The sequence below is a fragment of the Odocoileus virginianus genome, chromosome 3 (genome assembly GCF_023699985.2).
Source record: "Odocoileus virginianus isolate 20LAN1187 ecotype Illinois chromosome 3, Ovbor_1.2, whole genome shotgun sequence".
Classification (NCBI taxonomy): domain Eukaryota; kingdom Metazoa; phylum Chordata; class Mammalia; order Artiodactyla; family Cervidae; genus Odocoileus; species Odocoileus virginianus.
In genome coordinates, this window is record NC_069676.1 from 59308043 (window position 1) to 59333285 (window position 25243).

Consider the following 25243-nt stretch of genomic DNA (forward strand, 5'->3'; position numbering starts at 1 on the left):
AGTTGACAGCAGCGGAGTTGGAAAGAAGTAGATGGACTTAAGTTTTATCTTATATGATTCAAAATCAATTCATTCAGTCAACTGATCCCAATTCAATTCAGTCAGTTGATTCAATTTAGTCAATCGATCCCAGAAGCAGGCTGGCATTGAGAAGTGACTGCGTCCTAAACAATGTGTTAACTTTTATGGTTAGACATGAGGACATTTAATCTCCTTACATGGAAGCTGTTTTCATACATCTTGAATGGATGGCCAAGACCTTTTGAGATACCCGTTCTGATAGAACTGCACAAATCCTACTTGTTATCCAAATATGAGTGCAGAAGACCAGGACAAGGTCATGTCTTCCCGTGACCCTTCCTCCGTTTGGCATGGTAGCCTCTCCTCTTACCCCGTAACTAGTGAGGACGTTTATTGGCTGGAAAAGCTTGGGTGAATTAAGCCTCTCTGAGCTTCAGTTTCCTTATCTATAAAATGGGATTTTTAGGTTATATGAAATAATCTCCATAATTTGCTAACCACTGATGCCTGATTTTTAGAAAAGTGCTCAATAAATGACCAACACCACCACCACCTCACCTTTTTCCACAGCAAGCTTTGTGAAAGAATTATCTTCCCAGTGTCTTCTCATATTTTTGTCTTTTGCTTTCTTCATGTCCCTGAATTGCATTCCCTACCTTCATACATGTTTCCCTCCTCTCACATCCCATTGCCAAATCCACTGAATATGGTTCTCTTTTCTTAGTTGACTTGTCTCCTCTTTTAATGCTGTTGAACACACACACACCGGTTTTTAAACCCCCTCTCTTTGGGTTATTCCACTAAGCCCTTCTCTCCTGAAAGGTTTTAACATGGAGAGGCTCATGATCAGACTTCTACTCCAAAAAAAAAAAAAAAGAAAAGCTACTCAAAACCACACCATAGCATTTTCACAGCACCTGGCACATCGTACGTGCTCAGTAAGCATGCCCTAACTTTGCTGCTGGTTGTGACCATTCTCTGTGTTCCGGCAGTGTCCTGTGTGCACCTCTGCAATCTCACCCATCACACTGTGGTCTTGTCTCTGGTTTCCTTTCTCTAGGAAGCTCCTTAAAAGCAGGGCCCTACTGGTCACAGATGTCTGGTGTCTGTCCCCTTATGGGAGGATTACAGTCTTTTTCAGATGGGGCCACGAGGCTTTCCTTGGTGAGTGAAATGTGAGCAGAGGTGGCAGATGTCACTGCTGGTGGAAAGCGTTGACTTGCCAGTGTGCCACCGTTTCATGCCTTCTTTGCACAGCAAGTGTGAAACCATGTGTCAACGTGGAAATGCAAGGCTCAGCCACGACGTGGAGGACAGTAGTCCTGGAGAGTCCCCCACATCTGTGGCAGACTTTAGAAGAAGGATACATCAGTCTTTGTGGTTTTAAGACTCTGGGGTTTTGGGTGGTATTTGTTGGTACAGGAAAGCCTAGCCTAATGTGAGTAAAGCTGATCTATATCCCTTGAGCCTATGTAATGCTGTCTTCAGTACATTCAGTATAGGACCTTAAAAATGGAGGTAGAAACAATAAATGAATAAATAGGAAACAGAAGGGGGGAAAAACCCTTAGGCTTATGTATTGGTGACTGTGGCTGATTATTTTAGTAGTTAATAATCTGTTACATTTCCGTAGCATTCATAAAGGACTTTCATACCCATTTATTGTGTATTCCTACACTCCATTCCTAGAGCCAGGTGCCAAGGGAGAAGTGAGTCTCAGTGGTATTAGACGGTGGCAGGGCTAGAGCTCAAACACTGGGCTCTTGTTTCCTGGTTCAGGGCTCTGTCAAATTCTCCCCTAATATCTACATATGGGCTCTAGTTGGCTAGGTTGTCACCTATCACCAGGGGTCCTGGCCACAGTGAGCCTGTCTCTATGCCAGGCTAGCCCAATCCTTGGCAAGAGAGGCTGGAGCACACGTGCTTATCATGGAAATGCCGGGATTCGTGCCCAAAGGACGTCAGTAGCCACACACGCACATTCGCTCTCTCTCTCACATCTGTTGACATTGAGTTCCACTTGAATTCCAGCTGTCTGTGTGTCCCCACGTGTGCACACTGTATAGTCATACTCATACCCACATGCAGACACACATTTAAATATTCTTTCACTTATTCACATCTTTTTGTATGTACATACATTCACACATACACGCACGCAGAATTCATATTTGAGTGATGGCTCAATGATACATACTTAAATGCATGCATCTATATTCAGAAATATCCACACACAGTTACATAACTGAAAATAATACCCTTCTGTGTTTTCACTCTTAACCACTTTCACCTATTATTACATGTACATGCAGATACATTCATGTCCCCATTACACACATTCACATGTGCGATTATAACCATAGAAGTGTACCTACTTATGTTCATATCCATACGTCATCAGACACTTTTCTCTCTGAGGTTACCTGTCTATATGGGCTTTTTTGGTGGCTCAGACAGTAAAGAATCTGCCTGTAATGCAGGAGACCTGGGTTTGATCCCTGGGTCAGGAAGATCCCCTGGAGAAAGAAATGGCAACCCACTCCAGTATTCTTGCCTGGAGAATTCGGTCGACAGAGGAGCCTGGCGGGCTATAGTTCATGGTGTCGAAAAGAGTCGGACACAACTGAGGGACTAACACTACCTGTCTAACTATATTCAAACTAGTGGGCACAGGTACACAGGCCCATGTGTGCATTTGCACAAACATATGGCCCCTCAATAAACACATACATGCAGATCCTCCAATGACATACAGATGCTGCAGAGCGCACACTGATGCGCCCCCGTAGGCATGTGTGGTTGGACAAGCTGCCTGGTCCCGTTGAGGTCCTAGGTCCACATTTTTGTCTTATAGAGTGCTGGAGGTACTGCAGTAGACCAGCACCCCCCTTCCCTTTCTCCTTCCTACTTTCCTGTCCCAACTTCTACTTTCATCTTTTTGTACAGACTCAGAATCACTCCAAAGGTCGAATGAAGGTCAGCCAGCCTCAGCGCTTCCCCCATCAGGAATGGATGGAGATCCCTGTTGCTTTGCTGGCTGCCTGCCTACTCTCAGCTCTGGTGAATAAAGCTGGGCCCTGGGAGGCAGACAGTCAGGCTTGGGGACTCCAGCTGGTTATAGAGCTCCTCTGCACTCCTGCAGCTCTTAGAGAACAGACACAGCCTGGAAAGTTTCTGACATTGGGACTGTGACCATATTACCACGGACCCCGGGTACACAACCAGCTCATTGCATGGTTGGTGAGGCCGAGCCCTGGGCTGGAAGTATGGGGGCCTGGGCATGTCTGTTCAGTGAAGTTCCCTTTCAGCTCTGACTTCATTATGATGAAGAAAAAACAAGCAAGGGCTGGATAATCCCAAATATCCAGACATTAAGTGCTCATATTTGGCTCAGGAAAACATGGGGTTTGGGGTGATATCTGACTTCAATTCCTACTTCTGCCACCTATTAGCTGTGTGTCCTTATGCAAGGTACCTAACCTTTCTGAGCCTAAGTTTTCTTATCTGTAAAACTCAGCAGTGGCTACAGGACTGGAAAAGGTCAATTTTCATTTTAATCCCAAAGAAGGGCAATGTCAAAGAATGTTCAAACTACCACACAATTGCACTCATTTCACTTGCTAGCAAGATTATGCTCAAAATCCTTCCAGCTAGTCTTCAGCAATACATGAACTGAGAACTTCCAGATGTACAAGTGGATTTAGAAAAGGCAGAGGAACCAGAAATCAAATTTCCAACATTTGTTGGATTGTAGAGAAAACAAGGGAATTCCAGGAAAACATCTACTTCTGCTTTATTGATTATGCTAAAGCCTTTGATTGGATCACAACAAACTGAAAAATTCTTAAAGAGCTGTGAATACCAGACAACCTTATCTGCCTCCTGAGAAATCTGGAGAACCAGACATGAACAACAGACTGGTTCAAAATTGGGAAAGGGGTATGTCAAGGTTGTATATTGTTACCCTACTTATTTAACTTCTGTGCCGAGTACATCATGTGAACTGTTAGACTGGATGAATCCCAAGCTGGAATCAAGATTGGTGGGAGAAATATCAACAACCTCAGGTATGTAGATATGGGCTTCCCCAGTGGCTTAAATGGTAAAGAATCTACCTGCAATGCAGGAGACCTGGATTTGATCCCTGGGTCGGGAAGATCCCCTGGAGAAGGAAATGGCAACCCACTCCAGTGTTCTTCCCTGGCAGGCTATAGTACATGGGGTCACAAAGAGTCAGGCACAAGTGAGCGACTAACATTTTCAGATATGCAGATGATACCACTCTAAGGGCATAAAGTGAAGAGGAACTAAAGAGCATCTTGATGAAAGTGGAAGAGGAGAGTTAAAAAGCTGGCCTAAAACTCAAAATTCAAAAAACTAGGATCATAGCATCTGGTGCCATCACTTCATGGCAAATAGAAGGGGAAAAAGTAGAAGCAGTGACAGATTTTATTTCGCTGGGCTCCAGAATCACTGCAGATGGTGACTGTAGTCATTAAATTAAAAGATACTTGCTCCTTGGAAAGAAAACTATGGCAAACCTAGACAGCGTGTTACAAAGCAGAGATATCGCTTTGCCAACAAAGGTCCATATAGTCAAAAAGCTATAATTTTTCCAGTACTCATATATGGGTGTGATAGTTGAACCATAAAGAAGGCTGAGTGCCAAAGAATCGATGCTTCTGAGTTGTTGTGCTGGAGAAGACTCTGGAGAGTCCCTTGGACTGCAAGAAGATCAAACCAGTCAATCTTAAGGAAATCAACCCTTAATATTTATTGAAAGGATTGATTACTGAAGCTCTAATACTTTGGCCACCTGATGTGAAGAGCTGACCCATTGGAAAAGACCCTAATGCTGGGAAAGATTGAGGGCAGGAGGAAAAGGGGGCAGCAGAATATCAGATGGTTAGATAGCATCACCAACTCAGTGGACATGAATTTGAGCAAACTCCAGGAGATAGTGGAGGACAGAGTAGCCTGGTGTGCTACAGACTATGAGATCACAGAATTGGACATGACTTAGCGACTAAACAACAACAACAAAAATGGAGATAACATGTCCTGCCTCATGGGGGGTGTTGTGAGATTTAAATAAGATGATACACATGGAAGTGCTCTGCATAATGCCTGACACACAGTAGCATTTAATGTGTGGTTGTTGCCCTTTTTAGTGTTCCATATTAATACAAGTCTATAGTCTTGCTTTTGAATGCAATCTTGTTTTCTAAGCATATTCTGAGTGACAAGGAAAGAGGCTTGAATGGGAAAGTGACCCAGAGGGTTTGGTTGGTGGGATCTAGGGGAGAAAGAAGCTGCAGGGGAGTGGTGCTCTTGGCCATTGCAAGGAGGCCTGGACCTGGGTTTCCGTCGCACCCAGTGTATGCTGTGTGACCTTGCTCAAACTTTGTCACCACTCTAGACAGTGGATTCCCTTTTGGTAAAATAAAGACTGACTTAATTTCTTAGCAGTTTTTCTACCTCTGAGATTTTAGGTTTTCTCCTGAATTATCTGCAATGTAAATTAAACACATTGATAATTAAGAACCCCGTGGGGGGGAAAAAATCACAGTATTATTGAATGTGGAAGCCAGAAAATGACAACTCTACTTTGGATTAACTTTAGTTAATAAAGAGAAAACTGTGTCAGCTGTGGCCCATTCCCAAAGAAGCACCTTATTGCCAGCCCTTCATGTTCTGTCTATACATTATTTATCTCTGCTCCAGGCAGCCACCTCTCTGGGCTCCTCCCCTCATTGGTTACCTCCATTTTCAGTACTATTTTCTCCTGAGCCATGCTGAGCCTGGCATGATTTGAGGTTGGGTTTCCACTTTGGATAACACTTAGGTTGTTGCTTAAGTGTCTTTGTGGGCCTGAGGTCCCTCAGTTTCCCATGTCTGTACTCTTCAGTCATTTTGCCTTTTTGCATGTCTTTTTCTTGGGGATGGTTTCCTGGCAGTTATGAGAATTGGACCCTAATTCCTGCTCGGTCACTAACTAGTTCTGGGATGGGGATGTCTCCAAATCTCCATTCCCTCAGCCATACACTGGGGAGCATTGTTTCTGCCAAGTCTGCTTTATAGAGTGTTTTCAGAGCAAGTATTTGGTGAAGGACTGAAGTGAGAGAATGAATGTGAAAGCTGTTGAAAATTAGGAGTGGCATCTGAAAATAATAACTACCATTCATTGTGTGCGTACTTTGTGTCTGACCCTGTGCTCAGCACTTCCATGCCTTATCTCCTGATCCTCACAACAGTCCCAGGTGGGTGCTCTTGGTCCCCTGCTCTGCAAAGGAGGAGGCTGACTTAGGCTACCTCATGCATGGCCACAGAGCTGAGTCTCAGATTTCGTCTGGGCATGGAAGTCTATGTCCTAATTGCTATACTGTCTCTGTAGAAAGCATATGTAGCAGGAATAAAGTCTGAAGAGGTAGACAGGATATACTGGAGAAGGGAAAACTAAGGCTCGGAGAAGTCAAGGAATTGCTCAGGATCACACAACTAATCTGGGGTGACTTTGGGGCTTCAGTGCCCAGAGCCCCCATCATTGCCCCCATCATTCTCATCATCATCATTGGAAACATTAAGAGCACTTACAAAGCATTTACTCTGAGAAATGCTTTCCTGCTTATAATTTCCATCCATAATAACTTCAGGAAGCAAAAAAATTAACTTGGTGAAGTAGTATGAAATTAATCACCCCTGGGATTTTACCGACAACGAAGTTGAGGCTTAAAGATAACAAAGCAAATCAGCCTCTTACATAAAGTGAGTGAATCCAGGTTTCCTTCAGAGTCTCAGCTTTTAACCACCATGCAAAACAAGGGTAAACCACTTCGCCATTAGTAATCTGTAATAAGGAAATAGATTTCTGTGTGACTGTTATAGGAAAGCAGGGGTGGGGTTGGAGTGCAGATACGTACACCTGTCTCAAATAACCAAGTTCCTTACATAATGGGGTCATATGTAAATTGTGACTTGGTTTGATAACTCTACCATTTTGGAAGAAGAGTGGAAGTTTCAACATTTGCCACATGCACTATGAATGATGCAGATGTCCATGCATGTCTGGTCTGGAGGGAGAAGAGCAGTAGACAGTAGTAACTAGTTACTAGAACTACGTTCACTAGTAACTAGTTACTAGTGAACTACTAGAACTAGTAGTTCACTAGTAACTCTGAGAAGGCATCCGTTCACAGGGTGGAACGACTTGGCTTTTGGACTGGTAGGTCCAGTGAAAGGCAGCCATGTTGGTTCTAGTTGATAGGCGGGACAATCTCCACATGGAGATAAAAGGCCTGTTAGTTTTAGGGACTTTGATTGCTTGATTTGACCATATTAAAACAGACCTCTCTGCAAAGGGATAGATTTTGGACCATTTGCCCCATGACATATAGAACTCAGCAATTTTTGCCAGTCTGGGATTAAAAGGTTAGATATAATTGGCATAAATATTTCAGACCAAATAATGGTTTGCATCAACAGACAATATATCAGATTTGGCTTACTTATTTTAAAAAAATTACTGAGTATCTGTTATTAGATCACTGTGCCAGGTGCTGAGGTTACCACAGGAAAGGAGACAAGATTCTGGCCCCCAGAGAACTGAACTACATTACAGTGAGAGGAGGGAGGGACACACGGGCAGACTGTGAGAGTGTGAGAATGCATGGCCAATGCGTTCAATGGGGATCGTAGCACACGTTGTGAGAATGGGTAGAAGGAACCCGTCCTAGCATTAGGTCAAACGCACATATGAGCTTATGCATGTGTCCATGTGTGTTAGAGTGTGAAGGCTTCCTGTGGAGGTCATCCTAAGTAGAGAATTAAGGGAATCTGAGGGTTGGCAATGGAAAGGAAGCTGGAGTGGGGGCCCTGGGCAGAGGCCTCCACAGCAAGAGAAGGCTGGAAACCAGAGAGCAAGCACCTCCCAGGTGGAGAAGGCTGAGCAATTCCATTCATCCAGAATGGGAAGTGAGAGGGAAGAGATGCAGCCAACCAGAATCAGAGGGGTCTTGCAAGCTTGATGCTGAAGGTGAGGGGCTGTGGGGGAGGTGTTAAAGCAGGGGACTGGTGTGGTTAGGTATGTATCTTACAAAGCCCACAGTGTGAGGAAGAAGATTGGAGGGGGCAAGATGCAAGTTGGGGACACTTTGCAGTAATGTGAGCAAGGCACTGTGGCAGCCTGAGCTAGACTAGGGGCAGGTGGGCATCTGGGGATGGATGGTTTAGAGGATTTGAAGGCAGTAACATCTATAGGACTTGGTGATTGACTGACTGCTTCTCACTCTGCTCATAGAGAGTTGATTTGAGGCCGCTTTAATTATTTTCTCACAAGCTAGATTGTGCCCTTCAAAACAAATACAATTGATTTTTTGTTTTCAAGCATTGAGAAACATATTTTAAAGTAGCATTACATTTATTTATAATTATTAACATAAGATTTACTCCTTGCAGAAATTAGAAAAATATAAAAATACTGAAGGATATGAAATCCTCCATCAGACTATGATTCAGGGATAATTGCTATTACATTTTGGTTATTTTTCCTTCTAGAATTTTTTCTACTATAACAGGTTTATTTTATAATTTTCACTGTGGGAATTTTTAAATATATACAAACATAGAAGAATCAACCAAGTATCCCCATCTCAGTTTGTATAACCCGTCTTTTGCTATTCTGCAGCTGAATTTTAAACTTACAAGCACGTCTTTATATTTTCTTTTAATATAAAACTTTCACCTCTTGATAGAATTTTGCTTTTGCAATCCTGAGTGTTTAGCATGTGCTAGCCCCCTGGCTCCTTGGCCATTTTCGGATATATGTCTTCACTCAAAACATTGAACAGGGCAGTAAAAAATGTCCAAATCCCATGAAGCCCTGAAAAACACCAGATTTCCCACCTCCTTGAGCAAGACCAGTACAGAGGGTAAATATTTCAGGGGGAGAGATCTCCCAGGCAGTAAGTAGCAGCCTGTGTTTTGACTCACTCACCATAGTTGTCTCAGCAATGGAACCGAAGCTGTTGATGAAAATGTTGCAGCTGACATTCACTGGGGGACCTGCCAATTAAAAGAGATTCCTGCTTAGCTCCATGGCCATGAAAAAAACCCCCCAGATGAGACCCATTCATGAAATGCTGAATTTGGGGATAGATCCCCTTTGGTGGAGGAGACCCTTACTTGTCCTCCACCCCACTCTCAGGCAGCAGGGACTCGTAGCCACATTGTTATGCCAGGTCCCCAAGTGAGCACCAGGTATAGAACACGAGAGGCTGAGATGTACTTTCATTAGCACGGGATGATTCATCATCCTGCCATATGGTTGAAATGCCTTCCCCAAACCCCACTGGCTGCCTTCTAATTTGTGGCCGAAATGTATTTACAGCTACAACATTTGGAGGCCATCTTGGGAATTGCAAGAAACAGCAAGTTCCTTGCCTTGAACTTCTGACCCAAGAATGATTGTCTGAAAGGGCGTTGATGGGAATTACCAGCTGAGGAATCCAGAGGGAACCTCAAGGGAAGTCCATAAGTCTTTGGTAAATACTTTCCAGGCAAGCTTTTTGAATCCTACTGCAAGGGTAGGAAAGAAGAGGAGGATTATTTGCCCTTTGGAATCTCGTTGCTAGCATGACCTCTGTGCAACTGAAGCCCAGTCTCTTCGTTTTGTACAATCAGTTACCATTCACTGAGCAGGGTTTGCTGTTGCACTGAGAGTGTTACTAATGTTATCTCATTCTATCCTCTCAGTAGCTCCATGAGAAGACACGGTTATTCCCAATATTTTACAGATGTGGAAGCAGGCTCAGAGAGGCTGTTTGTCCACGGCCGCACAGCTAGTAAATGGTCAAGCCCGAGTTCAGATTGGTCGAATTCTGAAGCTAGTGGTTTTAATGACTATACTTTTGGAGAGAGGTTCAGAGAAAGGAAGGGGCATGCTCAAGGTCACAATGTGGCAAAATCCAGGATTTTAAGCACCGGGTTTCCACTCATGCTGGCAAGAGGGCCAGCATAAAATAACCAGGAAATAAAGTGAGACCGTGGGTAAAAGTTATATAAGCAGTAAGAGTCCAGGTGTGAGGGAGGTTCTGAAGAGCGAGGCATTAGGGAAGCCCTTGTGATGGTGATGGTGACCTTGAGTTGACTTTGAAGGGGGTTCAGACTTGGAAAATAGGTTATAATCCTTCACTCGAAGATGGCAGCATGCCATTTGTGAATTTTTTCCAGGTCTACTTTCTAGTTGATCCCCATGAAGTCCTGAGGTAGGCAGGGCAAAATTATTGTTGCTAGGTTCCTCTAGCAATGAGATTCCCAGCTTCACAGTAGAGCACGGAGAACTTCAGTAGCTCACCTGGGCTTCTGCAGCCAGCAAGTGGGGGAGCCAGGACTTGAATCCAAGTTTTGTCATACCCACTCCTCTGTTCATCTTGAAAAACTAGCCCAAGCATTTCACTCAAACTCAGCCAAGATTCTTTTCTTTTCAGAAACCCTGGGGTATAGAAAGGGACTCAATCCTGCTGTGAGAATCCAGGATTTCCTTCCAAGGGTTTGCCAGGATCCCTGTGTTTGAGACACAGCCCCTAATTCTCACTGGCTCTTTTCTCTGAGGCAGGTCCCTTCTCTTTTCTAGGATGCAATTTCCCCATCAACTTGGGAGAGTAGATCTTGACCTGGGCAGTCATTCTCAGCTCCATGGGTTTGGAATTCCCTTATGGAAGTGCCTCAGTTGAATTACAAGGTTACTGTATAGGATTGCAGGGCTGGAGTGTTTCTGAAAGATCACCTAACCAACTGTTTCTCAAACTGAGGTGCAGACGGGGTTGTCTGCCATAGAATCATCTGGGGAACTTGTTAAACTAGAGTCCTCAGCCCAACCCCAGATCCAGTGAACCCAAATCTGTAGGGATTAGCCCAGAGTTTATTGTTTAGTGAGTGGCCTGAGTGATCCTCATGCAGAGTGGGTTTAGGAACCACTGCTACTCATTCAGGGCTTAGTGCTTGATCACCTCTAGCAGTGGAGAACTCATTTCGTCTTGAGCAGCACTTTCCATAGTTGGATAGCTCTGCCTGCTAAAAAATTTTTTCCTTATGCTGAGCAGAATCTGCCTCCTTAGTCACTTTCACCAGAACAAAGGCCCATTAGGGTTTCCCCCCCCCCGCCTCATTTAGACTCAGATCCAGGTTTCTCTTTTCATTTAGCCTCATACCATTAAGATGCCCCAAAGAGTTACTGCCTGTGCCTTGAAATGACGTGCGCAGAGTTCCCACCCAGGCCCTGCCAGTGTCTGGTGCTGTGACTCTCATATAAATTAGATCCTGATTTATGTGTGCGAGAGGGCGCCAGCCAAAAGGACCTCATGGGGAGGTGTGGTTCATTGAAATAAATCTGAAATTAAATTATCCTCAAGAAAATTACAATCTGGCTGCCTTTGGCAGCAGTGTAATGTATATATTTCATTAAATATTAAAGTTTAATTTTGGTCTTGTGTGTATGTTTGCATTGGGCTATGCCCTCGATCCTGGGAGCCATTGTGATACACAGAGTCTTAGCGAAGATACAGAATATCAAAGCTGGCAGGGCCTGGTTCTCCTGGATCATTTCACAGATGCAGGAACAGCGGCCCAGAAGTGTCAAATGCTTTACTCTGGGTCACAGACATCAGGTAAGTAGTGGGAGGGTTAGAATCCAGTTTTCAAGCTCTCTATTTCAGTGTCACGATTTTCACTGCCACTGTGTTCTGCAGAGCCCACTCTCCCCAGAACCCATATCTTCAGGTGAAACTGTTGAGTGATTCATCACTCTGTGGGGTCTTCAAACAAGGCAGGCCCCTTCCTGTTGTCTTGTGGATCATAGGGGCCTACTCTGCCTGGCCTTTACAGGAGCTCTGTAGTTTGTGGGGGGCTTTTGGGACATGTGAAAGGGGCCATGGGGCTCAGAAGCAGGAGGTACCCTACAATCAATGTGTCAGCCCTCACCACAAGGGAAAGTAGAGATCTTGCTCCTCTTCACCTGAGGTGGGGTTCCAAGAAGATGCACCTTGCTCAGAGCCCAAGTCAGAGGAGATTATAGGGGGCAGAGATAGAGCAGTGTTGGGAAAGGCCCAAGGGATTGTCTTGTCCTGTAAGTTTTGGGTCTGAGTGTTTGGAATAATGTTTTCAGGGTGGGGAGGGAAAGGGCCCTGATTCAGTGGTTATGTCCACTGCTATGTAAGTAAGTAAATAAATGAATCAGGGAGTAAGCAACTAAATAAATCAGTAGCATTAGACAGAATTGAGTCAGAGCAGTTAGCTGGGTTAAAGTCCCCAGTCTTGGCAGCATGACTTGGGTAAGTCACTTAATTGTTCTACCTAGCATATTTTTAGGGTCATTTTCTCATGCGTTCATTTATGATGGGTGTACTGTGGGCCTTCTGTGTGCCAAGTACAGGGGTATGCACAAAGGATAACTAGCACATGAAACTTGGATGCCCCACGTTCAGCAGATGGACAAGACCAAGGCACTTCTACTCAGGCTGGAGTTCTGAAGGAGCCCACGAGGGGGCGCGGGGGGATGGAATTCCTGAAAACTGCGAAGCTGCAGATGCAAACTGGTGGTCGTTTTTCTCTGATGTGTTTGATCTGGCCAATGGTGTTTCCCAACAATATGGTTTAGCTGCCAACTTGGAAGATTTCACATAAACCCCCCGACTTAAGTCTCATCTGGGAAGGCACGCCACCCAGGGCCTGTATTCCTACCTGGCAGGAACTGAGACCTGGCCGCCCTTAGCGGAGCCTGTGCTTTCTGGTTCTCTCCGCTTACCCCCATCCTATTTCATTCGTGGGCCGTACCTGCTGGGCCCCTCTGGGTGTTTGAGACTGTGACTCTGGTGAAGGGCTTGGGTGCTGACTCACTGTCTTTGAGGGAAGAAAGGTGGTGCTAACAATCCTGGAAGAGAATGGCCTCAGGAGTGAGGTGCTGGGGAGCAAGAGCACCTTGACATCAACAGGTGTGGGAACTGGGCCCCCAAACAAACCTCAGTGCACCTCCCAGCCTGTTTTCCATTTGCAGAGCGCTCCGAGAAGTGGACTTGGAGGGTGGGGGGTTGGGGGAGCTAATACTAGGAAGCTGTTAGCAGCTGTCACATCTCTTGTTCGGTCTTGGACTTGAGCCAAAAGGAACAGCAAGGAAGGGCATCTGGAATCAAGGATTGATCAAGGGGTTGGCTGTGGGTCTTTGAAATAAGATTTTTGCAGGGATGCTGGGAGGAAGGTCAAGGTGCACAGGCTCCCAAGGAGGTCCTCAAGTCTGCACATGCAGAAACCTGCCCAGCAGTTAGAGATGGTTACAGCCTCCTGAGGCATCAGTGGATGACAGGAACTGGCCCCTCTTGTTGTAAGACATAAGAGCTCAGAGGACTGTGAGCCAGAAGAAGCTTCTCAGATCACTTCATTTGTGGTTAATAAATGGGCTACCCATAGGGCATATCTGGCTCCCAAACATGTTTTGTTTGTATTTACATGTGTTAGGTTTCAGGAAGTTCCTCATAAATCTTGGTTTGTGGCTTTCCTTGGATTTTTGAATGGTCTGGCAGCACAAGACCCACAGTCCTGTAGGGTGACCAGGAACTGGGGGGATGGAGGGATCGCCTACTTTCCAGGGGCCTGCACCACTATTATTCTATATCTGTACCACTCCCTATTATCTTACTAGGCATTTGAAATTGTGGCTCTTATTAGGTGAGAGAGTTCCAAAATTATTTGTTACTCCAGGGGAAGCTTTCAGTGGATGAACTGTAGTTAGAAGCTTCTCATATTAGACAAATAAAAGTACAGCTGCTTGGGGGAGAAGCAAGGTGGGGGACTTGCTCATCTTGTCCTCTGTTTCTCCTTTGGGACACAGGGAAGAAGCCCCAGGACTCCATGAGGCACAGTTTAAAAACCACAGAGATAGCCCGCTCCATCCCTGCCCAGGCCAGGAGACTGAAACCTACAGAAAGGAAGAGGCTTATCCAAGCTCAGAGAGTAAGTTTGTACCTGAAGCAAAACCTGAACCCATTTCTCTATATTCTTCATTCATTGCTTGTCCATTAGTAAAGCTAGCATGTGGGTTTAGTTCCCATAGTGACACAGGCAACCAGAGATCCTGTTGAGTTGGACTCTCTGAAGCTTTGTTTGGCCTTGGTGAATTGACTAACAGTATCTGCCTTGGGGGCAGAGGAAAGAGTCAAGGAATTCATACCGGGTATTTACCATCTGCATACAATTCAGTGGGCTTGCTGCCACAATCTGGGAAAGCAGATCCCTGGGGCTCTGAAAGGCAAGTTTATCTACCTTTGAAATTGGGCCTGATCCTGGCGTCATATCCAGAGGTCCTCCCCATGAGTTTATCCAGGAAATCAGACGGCGACATGGGCTTGGAAGCAGACCGAGCAGCTTCAGCCTCCTTGGAAGCAGCAAGACTAGGAAAGGAGAGAGGAGGCAGATGGTTAATGAGGGCTTTTCTCACACTGAGATCATATCCCAGCCTTGCTCAGCCCAGCTCTAAGAACCACTGGAGAAATAGCTAATATGTGTCCTTAATGAGGTAAGGCCCAGGCTACCTTGTTTACCCAGCCCAGGTTTCAGCTTGTGTGGGATCCTGGCAGGCGGCTGAGAGTGTCTGGTTGATGCTAAGAAACTGCTGATTCTTTTAAGGCTGCATCTCTAAGATTTTGGGCAATCACCTTTGTCTGCTGGTTTCCCTGGGAGAGGAGACTGAAGGGTTCACTTCCCACAAGGCCCAGCCCTGTGTTTTGGGTGCTGTTACTTTCAGAGGTCCATGGAACAGTGCAGCCAGAAAGAATCTTAGAGATCAAGTAGTCCAGCCTTTTTGGGCTCCCCTAGCTGCTCGGCGGTAAAGAATCTTCCTGCCAGTGCAGGAGATGTGGGTTCGATCCCTGGGTCAGGAATATCCCCTGGAGGAGGAAATGGCCACCCACTCCAGTATTCTTGCCTGGGAAATCCTGTGGACACAGGAGCCTGGCGGGTTACAGTCCGTGGGGCTGTAAAAGAGTCCGGCACGACTGAGTGATTAAACAACAACAGTCCAGTCTTTCTCCAGAGTTTCTCGTCAGAATGAGCTACCAATTTTTTTAAAAGAAGATGCCCAGATCAAATACATTTGGGAACACAAATGGAACCAGGCATCTTTATCTTGAGTCTTCTCAGAACCTTTGACAAACTTAGATGCCTATACTTATGGGACTCTCTCAAAACACTTTCAAAAATGCTCTCTCAAAAGCACTCTCAAAAAAGTTTCAAAACACTTTCAAAAAACTGAGACAGCTAGTGAAGGAGATGTAGGTTCCAGGTAAATCAGTGGTCACTTGCCTGGATGTAGCCAGAACTGGGGGATTTGAAATCAAACTGGGGATGCTTCACATTGTTTCTGTCACCTTCCCCCCACAACAAAGTAGTTTTAGGTGTTCCTTTGTACCATAGTATGTAGTACAAATGGCTGAGGTCTAAGAACAGGTGCCCTTCCCCTGCCATACTCTCTTAGGCATGCACATTTCTAGAACAGTCAAGATTGGGAGCTGAAGGGTTGACATTCAATTATTTCTGTTACTTTGGGTGACTGAGCTTCCCTGACCTGAAATGATTACATCTAGGAGATAGCTAGAAGCCGGTGCAGCCCCACTGTGTGTGCTCTGGGGCTTGTATGCTGGAGGAGGTGCATGTATAGAGATGGACGTGTGTGTTGCAAAAAATGGGAGCTTCTGTCACCTGGCCAAGTAGGACGTGGTGTTCCCCAAGGATTTGCGCTGCCTCTCGTGTTCTTTGCCGTGACTCCTTTCCTGATGTCAGAGTTGTCACTGTCTAAGTGATCCCCTCTAATGGATGGCCCTCATGTCTCTGTCTCCACCCTGTCTTTTCCCATAGGCCCCCTTTCTTCATTTGCAGACACCTGGGGCACATGTCCATTTGGATGTCCTGCCAAGCCATGCCTCAAGTTCATTCCAGACCAGATGCTGCAGCTTCCTTCCCAAACTTCCTTCCCAAAGTTGCCCTGGTGGCACTGACGTCTCCCCGTTCTCTCGGACCAGATGCTTCAGGACTGTCTTGTCTCCATGTCCCTTCTCCTGCCACGTCCCCTCACTCACTGGGGCCTTTCCAGTCATGCAGGCGTCATGACTCTGCTGTCTTGTTGGAAGTTACTTGTGTTTGTGTTCTGAGACCAGCAGTTGTGGTGGGTTGCCTTTATTGTTTGTTTATTTAATCCTCTACTGTGTCTACCATGGTGTGTCTCACACATACTTGGTGCTCAATAATTGCTGAATGAATGAAATAATATTTTAATTAATTAGTCAAATATCTTGGTTAGTAGGAAGTATTCAGAAATATTCATGTATGGCAATTTTAAAATAAGTAGACTATTATACTCACTAATGAAAAATAGTGAAAATAATCAGTTGTTCCTTTGAAGTTTCAGAAAATTTTCTAGGATGGTTGCACTCATGCTTAGTAATCTGAAGATTCCTTATTCATATCCTAAAGGGATCTTTTTAAAGAAATTTCTTAATTGAAGAATAATTGCTTTACAGAATTTTGTGGTTTTCTGTCATACATCAACAAGAATCAGCCATAGGTATACCCATGTCCCCTCCCTCCCGGACCTCCCTCCCATCTCCCTCCTCATCCCACTATACAGCCTGTCACAGAGCCCCTGTTTGAGTTCCCCAAGAAACATAGCAAATTCCCATTGGCTGTCTGTTTTATATATGGTTTGTAAATTTCTGTGTTACTGTTTCCATACATCTCCCCTTCTCCCTCCATACATCTCCCCTGTATATCCCTCCTCCCGCCATGTACATAAGTCTGTTCTCTATGTCTGATTCTCCATTGCTGCCCTGAAAATAAATTCATCAGTGCTGTCTCTTTTTTTCTTTTTAGTGCCATCTCTTTAGATTCCATATATATGGGTCAGTATATGATATTTACATTTCTCTTTCTGACTTACTTCTCTCCATTTAATAGGCTCTAGCTTCTTCTACCTCATTAGAACAGATTTAAATGCCTTCCTTTTTTTTTTTTTTTGCAAATGTCCATTGCAGTTTTATTCATAAGCTAAAACTGTAAACAACCCAAGGGCTCATCAGCTTGTGAAAGGATAAAAACTGTGGTAAATTCCCACAATAGAGTATGACTCTGACATAGAAGGACAATGTTATCAATACATGCAATGATGTGTATCAATCTCAAAAGTTTTATGCTACGTGTAAGAAGGCAGACATGGGACCATATACATTGTATAATTACATAATGCTTAGTAATGCGAAGTACTGGAAAAGGCTTAAAACTATAAGGTCAGGAAATAGATCAATGATTGCTGGAGTGGGGAGCCAGGGGTTGGGGGTGATTGACTACAAAGGGACACAAGGGAACTTTGGAAGTAATGGAAATGTTCTATATGTCTTGATTGCTTAGAGGTTACCTGATTATATATGTTTGTCAGAACTCCTCAAATTATACATTAAAAGGAGTGAATTTTATCACATATATTTTATACTTTAATATACCTGACCAAGGGGGAAAGAAAAAGAGAAAGAATTGACTGCCTACTCTCACCCCATGGCTGCCATGATGAAATTGCATATCAATGGGCTTGAGTTCCCACTGGGTAGCTTTTCCCTCACTTATGGATATTAGGAAAGGCCATTAAAATGTCCTCCTTCATTGTCAAATGCCTTCCTTTTTATGGCTGAGTAGTTTTCCATTGTATACATGTACCACAGCTTCTTTATCCATTCATCTGTTGATGGACATCTAGGCTGTAAAGGGCTTGTTTTGATGGAAAGAATAAGGGACAATGCATTATACTGTTTTTACAAGTGTGAGTATGAATGTGAGTTTGTGTGATGTGGGTAGGTTTCTAGGTGTGATGAATATGCATGTTTTGTTTATAAATGAATGGATGTGGGTGGATGTGTGGGAACTAGGGTGTATATGAGGGCATTTGTGGATATAGAGAGGATTGTGTTATATAGAAATGCTGTACAGAGAAACGCAGGGCTGGATGAAGCACAAGCTGGAATCAAGATTGCCAAGAGAAATATTAATAGCCTCAGATATGCAGATGGCACCACTCTTATGCCAGAAAGTGAAGAAGAGCTAAAGAGCCTTTTGATGAAAGTGAAAGAGGAGAGTGAAAAAGTTGGCTTAAAGCTTAACATTCAGAAAACTAAGATCATGACATCTGGTCCCATCACTTCATGGAAAATAGATGGGGAGACAGTGGAAACAGTGACAGACTTTATTTTGGGGGGCTTTAAAATCACTGCAGATGGTGACTGCAGCCACAAAATTAAAAGACGCTTACTCCTTGGAAGAAAAGTTATGACCAACCTAGAAACAGCATATTTAAAAGCAGAGACATTACTTTGCCAACAAAGGTCCATCTAGTTAAGGCTATGGTTTTTCCAGTAGTCATGTATGGATGTAAGAGTTGGACTATAAAGAAGGCTGAGCACCAAAGAATTGATGCTTTGGAACTGTGGTGTTGGGTGTTGGAGAAGACTCTTGAGAATCCCTTGGACTGCAAGGAGATCAAACCAGTCCATCCTAAAGGAAATCAGTCCTGAATATTCATTGGAAGGACTGATATTGAAGCTGAAACTCCAATACTTTGGCCACCTGATGTGAAGAACTGACTCACTGGAAAAGACCCTGATGCTGGGAAAGATTGAAGGAGGGAGGAGGAGGGGACAACAGAGGATGAGATGGTTGGGTGGCATCACCGACTCAATGGACATGAGTTTGAGTAAATTCTGGCAGTTGGTGATGGACAGGGAGGCCTGGCATGCTGCAGTCTGTGGGGCTGCAAAGAGTCGGACACAACTGAGTGACTGAACTGAACTGAACTGTTACATAGATTTGGATATGCAAAAATATGAACACCCCTGTTCCTGTCAAAGTGTGTTGTTAAGAGTGATGTTTAGTATGGGCATTTTTGTGTGTCCATATGGCATGTATGTAGACATGGGGTACAGGGTGTGACAGTGTCAAATGCCTTTGTGGCTGTATGTGTTCAGTGTATATATTGTATGTGTGTGTTACTGAAATGTACTGTCACATGTAATATAGAATGGTTCATAAAGAGTGGAAAGAACAGATGATTCGGAATCAATCCTGTCTCAGTCATTTACTGGCTGTGTGACCGTGGGAACATTACCTAACTTCTCTGAACTGCAGTTGCCTGATGTATCAAAAGAAGTTTTGCACTAGGAGTCACTGAGATAGCACAGGTAAAAAAATGTCAAAGATGGTTCTCAGTTCATAGCCGGCACTCAGTCTACTGTCTTGCTTTTCCATTACCGTGTGTGTGTGGGGGGGCGCAGTTGAGAGTCAGTCTGGAGATTGTCCTGGTCTCACTGCTGCTTTCGGCTGCACTGTGGCCCCTGCATGAGTGGGAAGTCCTGCCGAGTGCCTTCCATGGCCATACTTTACCACAGTGCCAGCCTTTTCTCCATTCAGCACCAGACCCATGGCTTCTGTGTGACTCTGGCGTGACAAAGGGGACCACAGGCACGTAACCGGTGATTTATGACTTCATTGCTGCTATGATTCACTTCTCGAGCCACTCCAGGAGTGGCAGTTATGAAGCTTTCATAAGCTCCTATTCTCTCTCAGCCCCTCCCCTCAGATAATACGGTTTGGGAACATGGTTCTCTCTCCTAGCAGTTACTATAGCATAAGACTTCTCTTGCCCTCAGGCCTCTTTCATAAGCCTGAATCCCATTAGGCAGTACAGTGAGAAAATGAATTCGCCCCAAATTATCCCCTACCATTTGCTATTAGCAAAATATGCCATTTAATATCTGAATCCTCCCCAAGCTGAAGCATCTTCTGATTATCTTAGCTCACAGGTCTGCAGCAAGGCACTTGCCGTCTGGTCACATGGCCATTGACTCACCAACAATTCTTGTATGGTGAACTGAACCGGTGGGAATCGAGACTGAGAGATTAACTGGCCTCACATCACACAGCACTTGAATGAGGGAAAAGATTAGAACTCACATTTGCAAGCCCTGCTTCTTCCAAATGCTACGATGTATAGAAAAACCTTTTGTAAACTACAAAGAATATAAATCATGAGAGTAGGTAGTATTACTACTTGTTTTGAAACTCTGTTGTATTGTTACAGCCAAGAAAAATCGAAACCTGTGTCTGACCCCTGGCGATCCCCATGCACACTCTGAATTTGCCACAGTTGAAACTGGGGAAGAAGCAGTTGTGACTTAGTTAATGATCCTCTGTTTTGTTAGGTGACTCACAGTAGAATTCTTGGAAATATTGAGATTCTCTAGTCTGGCCCCTCCTGTGTATCATGGTTTCTTGGAAAATTGACAATTTTTTCCAAGTTTTTTTTTTTAATCATTTCTGCTATTAGTCACTTAAAAGTTTTCATTGCATTGACATTTGAAAGGCCTTATCTTGTTTTCTGTGTATATTTCTAATCATCTTGAAAATTCATACAGTTTGGGTCACAGTAATGTCAGATGTTGAAATATTTCTGCTTATTTAAAAATGGATATGGAGGTGATATGTTTTAAATATGTGTTATTTAGGGAAAAAGTTCTCCTTGAATTATCTCACTTCAAAAAAAAAAAGTAACTTTATATTTCATTCTTCACAAATGAAAAACCAGTATTACTTGCCGTAATAGAGGACAAACATAGCAGTGAATAAGATGAAAACAAAACAGAAATAGAAGAGTTTAAAATCCTAGTTAAATTCTGTTGCTGGTTGACATCCCAAGCCTGAGGCCTGCCCTCAGTTCCAAAAGAAGATCAGCGAGCACTGGAAAGGTGTTAGAGACATGGTAACACCCAATGGAGACTTTCTTCCTGGGATAATGCAAATGACTGAAATGGTGATTCTACGATATTATTATGTGTTGAACCGCCTAAAATTGTCTCCAATCCCTTACTGCCCTCGTCCAAAATTTCTCTAATTCTTTTTCTGATAAATTCTCCATTTGAATGTCAAATAGCCATGCCTTTCCACCTGATGATCATTGTACATTTCTGGCTACATTTAAATAGCACATTTTGCACAGAATTATTTCTAGGGCCCCCTCAAGTAAATCTGTTCTTTGCGCCTCTGTGCGGAGAAAATAGGTGTCCAGGGGCCCTTATGCACATTTGCAGCCACCGCCTCTGGTGAGCTTGAGCCTTTGCTTATAGACAGTGAGGGACTGGACGCAGAGGCTGGGAATGAGTCCGAGAAATGAAACACTTGATTGTTAGGATTTGCTGACCCTATGAACGTATTTGGAAATGATGCAAATTGTTTCAGGGATTACTGAGATGTAATGTGGTGAATCAGACTTGGTTTAGACAGATTTGATTAATAGTCATTTTCAGAATGCCCGTAAGGTCTCCGGGGACCAAGTGTTCTGTCCCTGGTTGAGAAGGCTTATGGCGATGGCTGCACTGACTGGACAGAGATTTGAACTGTCTAGCGCCTCTTAGTCAGGGCATTTGTCACATTAGGAGACTTTGGTACTTAAAGGACCTCAGTTTTGACTCCTAATGACAGAGATTAAACCAAAGTCCAGGAGTCTGTTCTACAGTGGCATTGGAGGGAGGGTGACAGGGTAAAGAGGGAGCTTTGTGACCTTTGACGAATCACTTCCCTTTTGAGCTTTCAGTTTCCCAAGCTATAAAATGAGGGGATTAGAATAATCTCTAAGAGTCCTTCTGGTTCTAAACCATCATTTTAGTAATCTATAATATTCCCTCTTTAAAAAAATTTTTTTTTTCTTTACACATCTGGTCTTGGGACTGGAATTTATCTGGACCCCTCTGGGGAATATGAGTGTGTTTGTCTTGCTGCCTTCCCATTCAGGCTCCTCATTTTTCTTTAGTGGAACAGCTCATTTCTCAGGGATTTGTTGGAAGCCAGGCCAGATCAATGTTCAGATTCTCATTCTCTAGTTGCAGCATCAATTGGAAATAGGGAATCAATGTGCAGTTGTCAATCTGAATTTCAAATGAGCTGGGCTTGGCAGTTAGCCTGGGGAGAAACTGTTTCAATTAGACCCTTCATGGTACCACATGCCCAAGGACCATGGTGGGTGGGGGGTCCCTCCATCTTGACCTCAATAGATTCCATGTCCTGAGTTCATCATGGACAGGAAAGTCAGGAGGTCAGGGATGGGGGAAAAGGGAGGAAGGACAAAATGAGGGGCAGAAGAATGATTCAGAGGCTGAGGACAGCCAAGGGAGGGATGCAGGGAGCTGGAGGAGGAAGTTGGAGGCACAGAATAAGAAGAGAAGCGGGGGCAGGAGAGAGAGAGGAAGAGGGAAGTGGAGGTGTCTGAGGCGTGGCCAGTGCTATAACTGAGGAAGTCAGTGAGCAGAGAGGATGGGTACCCAACTGCACCTGGTGGGAGGAGGTGGTTTCCAAGAGGCTTTGTGGAGATAGTGTCTTTTACAGTAAAACATGAAGGTTGAGTATGGAATTGACCTGGAAGAAACAGAGGAGAGTGTTCTGGGTAGAAGGAATAGCATGAGTAAAGTCTAGAGGTGAGAGAGGACTTGGAGAATTAAAGAGAAGTTTAGTGAGCATGTGTAGGAGTGAAGGAGGGGGATGATGGGGAGAGAGAGAGAGAGAGAGAGTGGGAGGGACACAGAAAAAGAGAAGGGATGAAGAATTAAGAATGGAACACTGAGTCTTCAAGGTTGAGAGTAGCCAGGATTGCACCCCCTGCTCTGTGTCCTTGTGGTGGGTCTGGAAGTTAAGGAAGATTGTCCCTCCTCAATGCCTTGTTAGCACAAATAATCCATCTGGATTTCTCAGCTGTTGTCTGGTTAAGTTGAATTGTAGCCTGGCCAAACTTGGGAAATGCACTCTCCAAAAGACCCCTCAAATGGTGGGTGTCCAACTTGGTTTCCAGGCAGATGTGTCCTCTGACTTGGGCCAGGACATCCCCTTTGCCTTGGCAGGGAGGTCATCTAATGCACTGGTGTTTATTCCTTGTAGAAAGTACCAAGTCAACTAGTCAGATGTTGACAGAAGGTCTATGTTTCCACGAGCATTTACTTCATCTTGTTGTCATGTCCGACTCTTTGCAACCCCATGAATTGCAGCATGCCAGACTTCCCTGTTTTTCACTGTCTCCCAGAGTTTGCTCAAACTCATATCCACTGAGTCATTGATACCATCCAACCATCTCATCCTGTCACCTCCTTCTCCTCTTGCCCTCTCAGTCTTTCCCAGAATCGGGGTCTTTTCCAATGAGTCACATCAGGTGGCCAAAGTATTGGAGCTTCAGCTTCATCCTTCCAGTGAATATTCAGGGTTGATTTCCTTTAGGATTGACTAGTTTGATCTCCTTGCTATCCAAGGGACTCTCAAGAGTCTTCTTCATCTCCACAGTTCGAAAGCATCAATTCTTTGGCACTCAACCTTCTTTATGGTCCAACTCTCACATCCATACATGACTACTGGAAAAATCGTAGTTTTGACTATATGGACCTTTGCCAACAAAGTGATGTCTCCATTTTTCAATACACTGTCTAGGTTTGTCATAGCTATTCTTCCAAGGAAGAAGCATCTTTTTATTTTGTGACTGCAGTCACCATCTGTATTGATTTTGGAGCCCAAGAAAATGAAATCTGACACTGTTTCCCCTTTTCCCCATTACTTCATACACAATTATAAAAGTCATTGTGGAATAGAGGGAGAAATATGAAGGCGGGGCTGGGAAATTCAGATATAGTTTTGGCTCTGTGTCTAAATTTCTCTTGGTCTAATTCTTGAGCTAATTCTTTTTCTCAGATGGACCCCAGTTTCTTCATCTGGGAAATGGAAGTTTTGGATTAGATCAGGCATGGTAAACACTTCACTTTGAGTAGCTGCTTGGAAGATGGGTCTGGAGCCTGACCCAGCAGGGAAGGGGAGCAGGGTGGATTATCAGTCTCTGTCAAGGGACTAGATTGTTGAGTGGGGGCTTGTCTGATTTCTATGGGTCCTCTTGCTCTACAGTCCTCTGATCCTTCTAATTTATTAAGCACCTACTACATGAATAAGGCATTGCGGAGGAGAGGCAGATAAATATGTTGCTGTCTACAGAAGAAGCCTTTTGTGTGGACCGAGTTTGTGTCTGTCTACAGCACCTGACAGGGTAGTAGCAATTGATGATCTTTTCTTTCTTTTTTTCTTGTCCACACTGCACAGCTTGTGGGATTTTAGTTCCCTGACCAGGGATTGAACCCAGCCCTCAGCCATGAAAGCACAGAGTCCTAACTACTGGACTGCCAGGGAATTTCCAGTGATCATTTGTCGATTAATAGCTTTTGCCTTCTTATTGTTGATAGTTCAGCAGATATACTAGAGTAGGTACATATAAACAACTATAAGAGGTTACCCTCAGCCTAAGGAGCATAACTGGAGTGCTCTGGTGGTTCAGAGGAGGAAGGCAGTATTTGGGAGCAAGTGGGGACAGAAATCAGAATTTTTCTGAGTTTTGAGAACTTTTGCCTCTGTACACGTTTGGGAAGACCTGACATTTGTCGATGTCCTTGTTGTATATTTTGGGGAATAAAGCTTTCTTCTGCCTGTGGGGCTGTCCTTAGAAAGGAATGGAGGGATGGTGTGGAGGGATGGTGTGAGGGGTGGGTATCCTACGTGGGTATCCTAGGTCCTAGGAAGGGATGAGGCTGAATAAGGCTGGCACTCTGATCTTGTGGGCTGAACCAGTTTCCTGTCTGTGACTCTGACACCAGGGAGCTTGGGGGTTGTTGTGCAGTATGGGCCTTGCTGGTCACTGTCAGCTTTGCCTGGGTTGCACCCTCAGGTCAACAGCTGGCTTGCTTTGGCCAGCTGTGCAATTCCGATTTTATTTGATTGCAGTAAGGGGCTTAGGTTGGCCCGGAGTGCCTGACATTTTATTAGTTTCACTTCATGATCTGCTAAGCACCCCTTAGGGAGCAGAATGGCTCAGTTGGCATGCCCTGAGCCCACTTTTCCAGGTCTTATGGAGCAAGACTCCCTTCCCTTTCCTGTCTGACCTTCCACAGCTAGATCTGCCTCTTATAAGGAACCATTATCTAGATAAGAAGTGCAAGTATTTGAACATGGTTCTTGTCTGCAGTGAGATGAAATCTTGGGGGCATACCCAGTGGTCCAGTGGTTGAGACTCTGCCTTCCAATGCAAGGGATGGGAGTTCGAGCACTGGTCAGGAAACTAAGGTGCCAT

At 44.4% G+C, this 25243-nt stretch overlaps 1 protein-coding gene across 2 annotated transcripts in view; it reads right to left on the reverse strand.

Annotated features, from left to right (window-relative positions):
- Window positions 1-25243, reverse strand: part of GLRA1 (glycine receptor alpha 1) — a 90044-nt gene that overhangs the window by 35124 nt on the left and 29677 nt on the right. For both annotated transcript variants that reach the window (XM_020880917.2, XM_020880916.2), the window contains exons 2-3: window positions 14332-14459; window positions 9014-9081 (exon numbers count right to left, since the gene is read on the reverse strand). In XM_020880917.2, the coding sequence (XP_020736576.1) occupies window positions 9014-9081; window positions 14332-14459 (196 nt within the window). The remainder of the gene's footprint in view (window positions 1-9013; window positions 9082-14331; window positions 14460-25243) is intronic.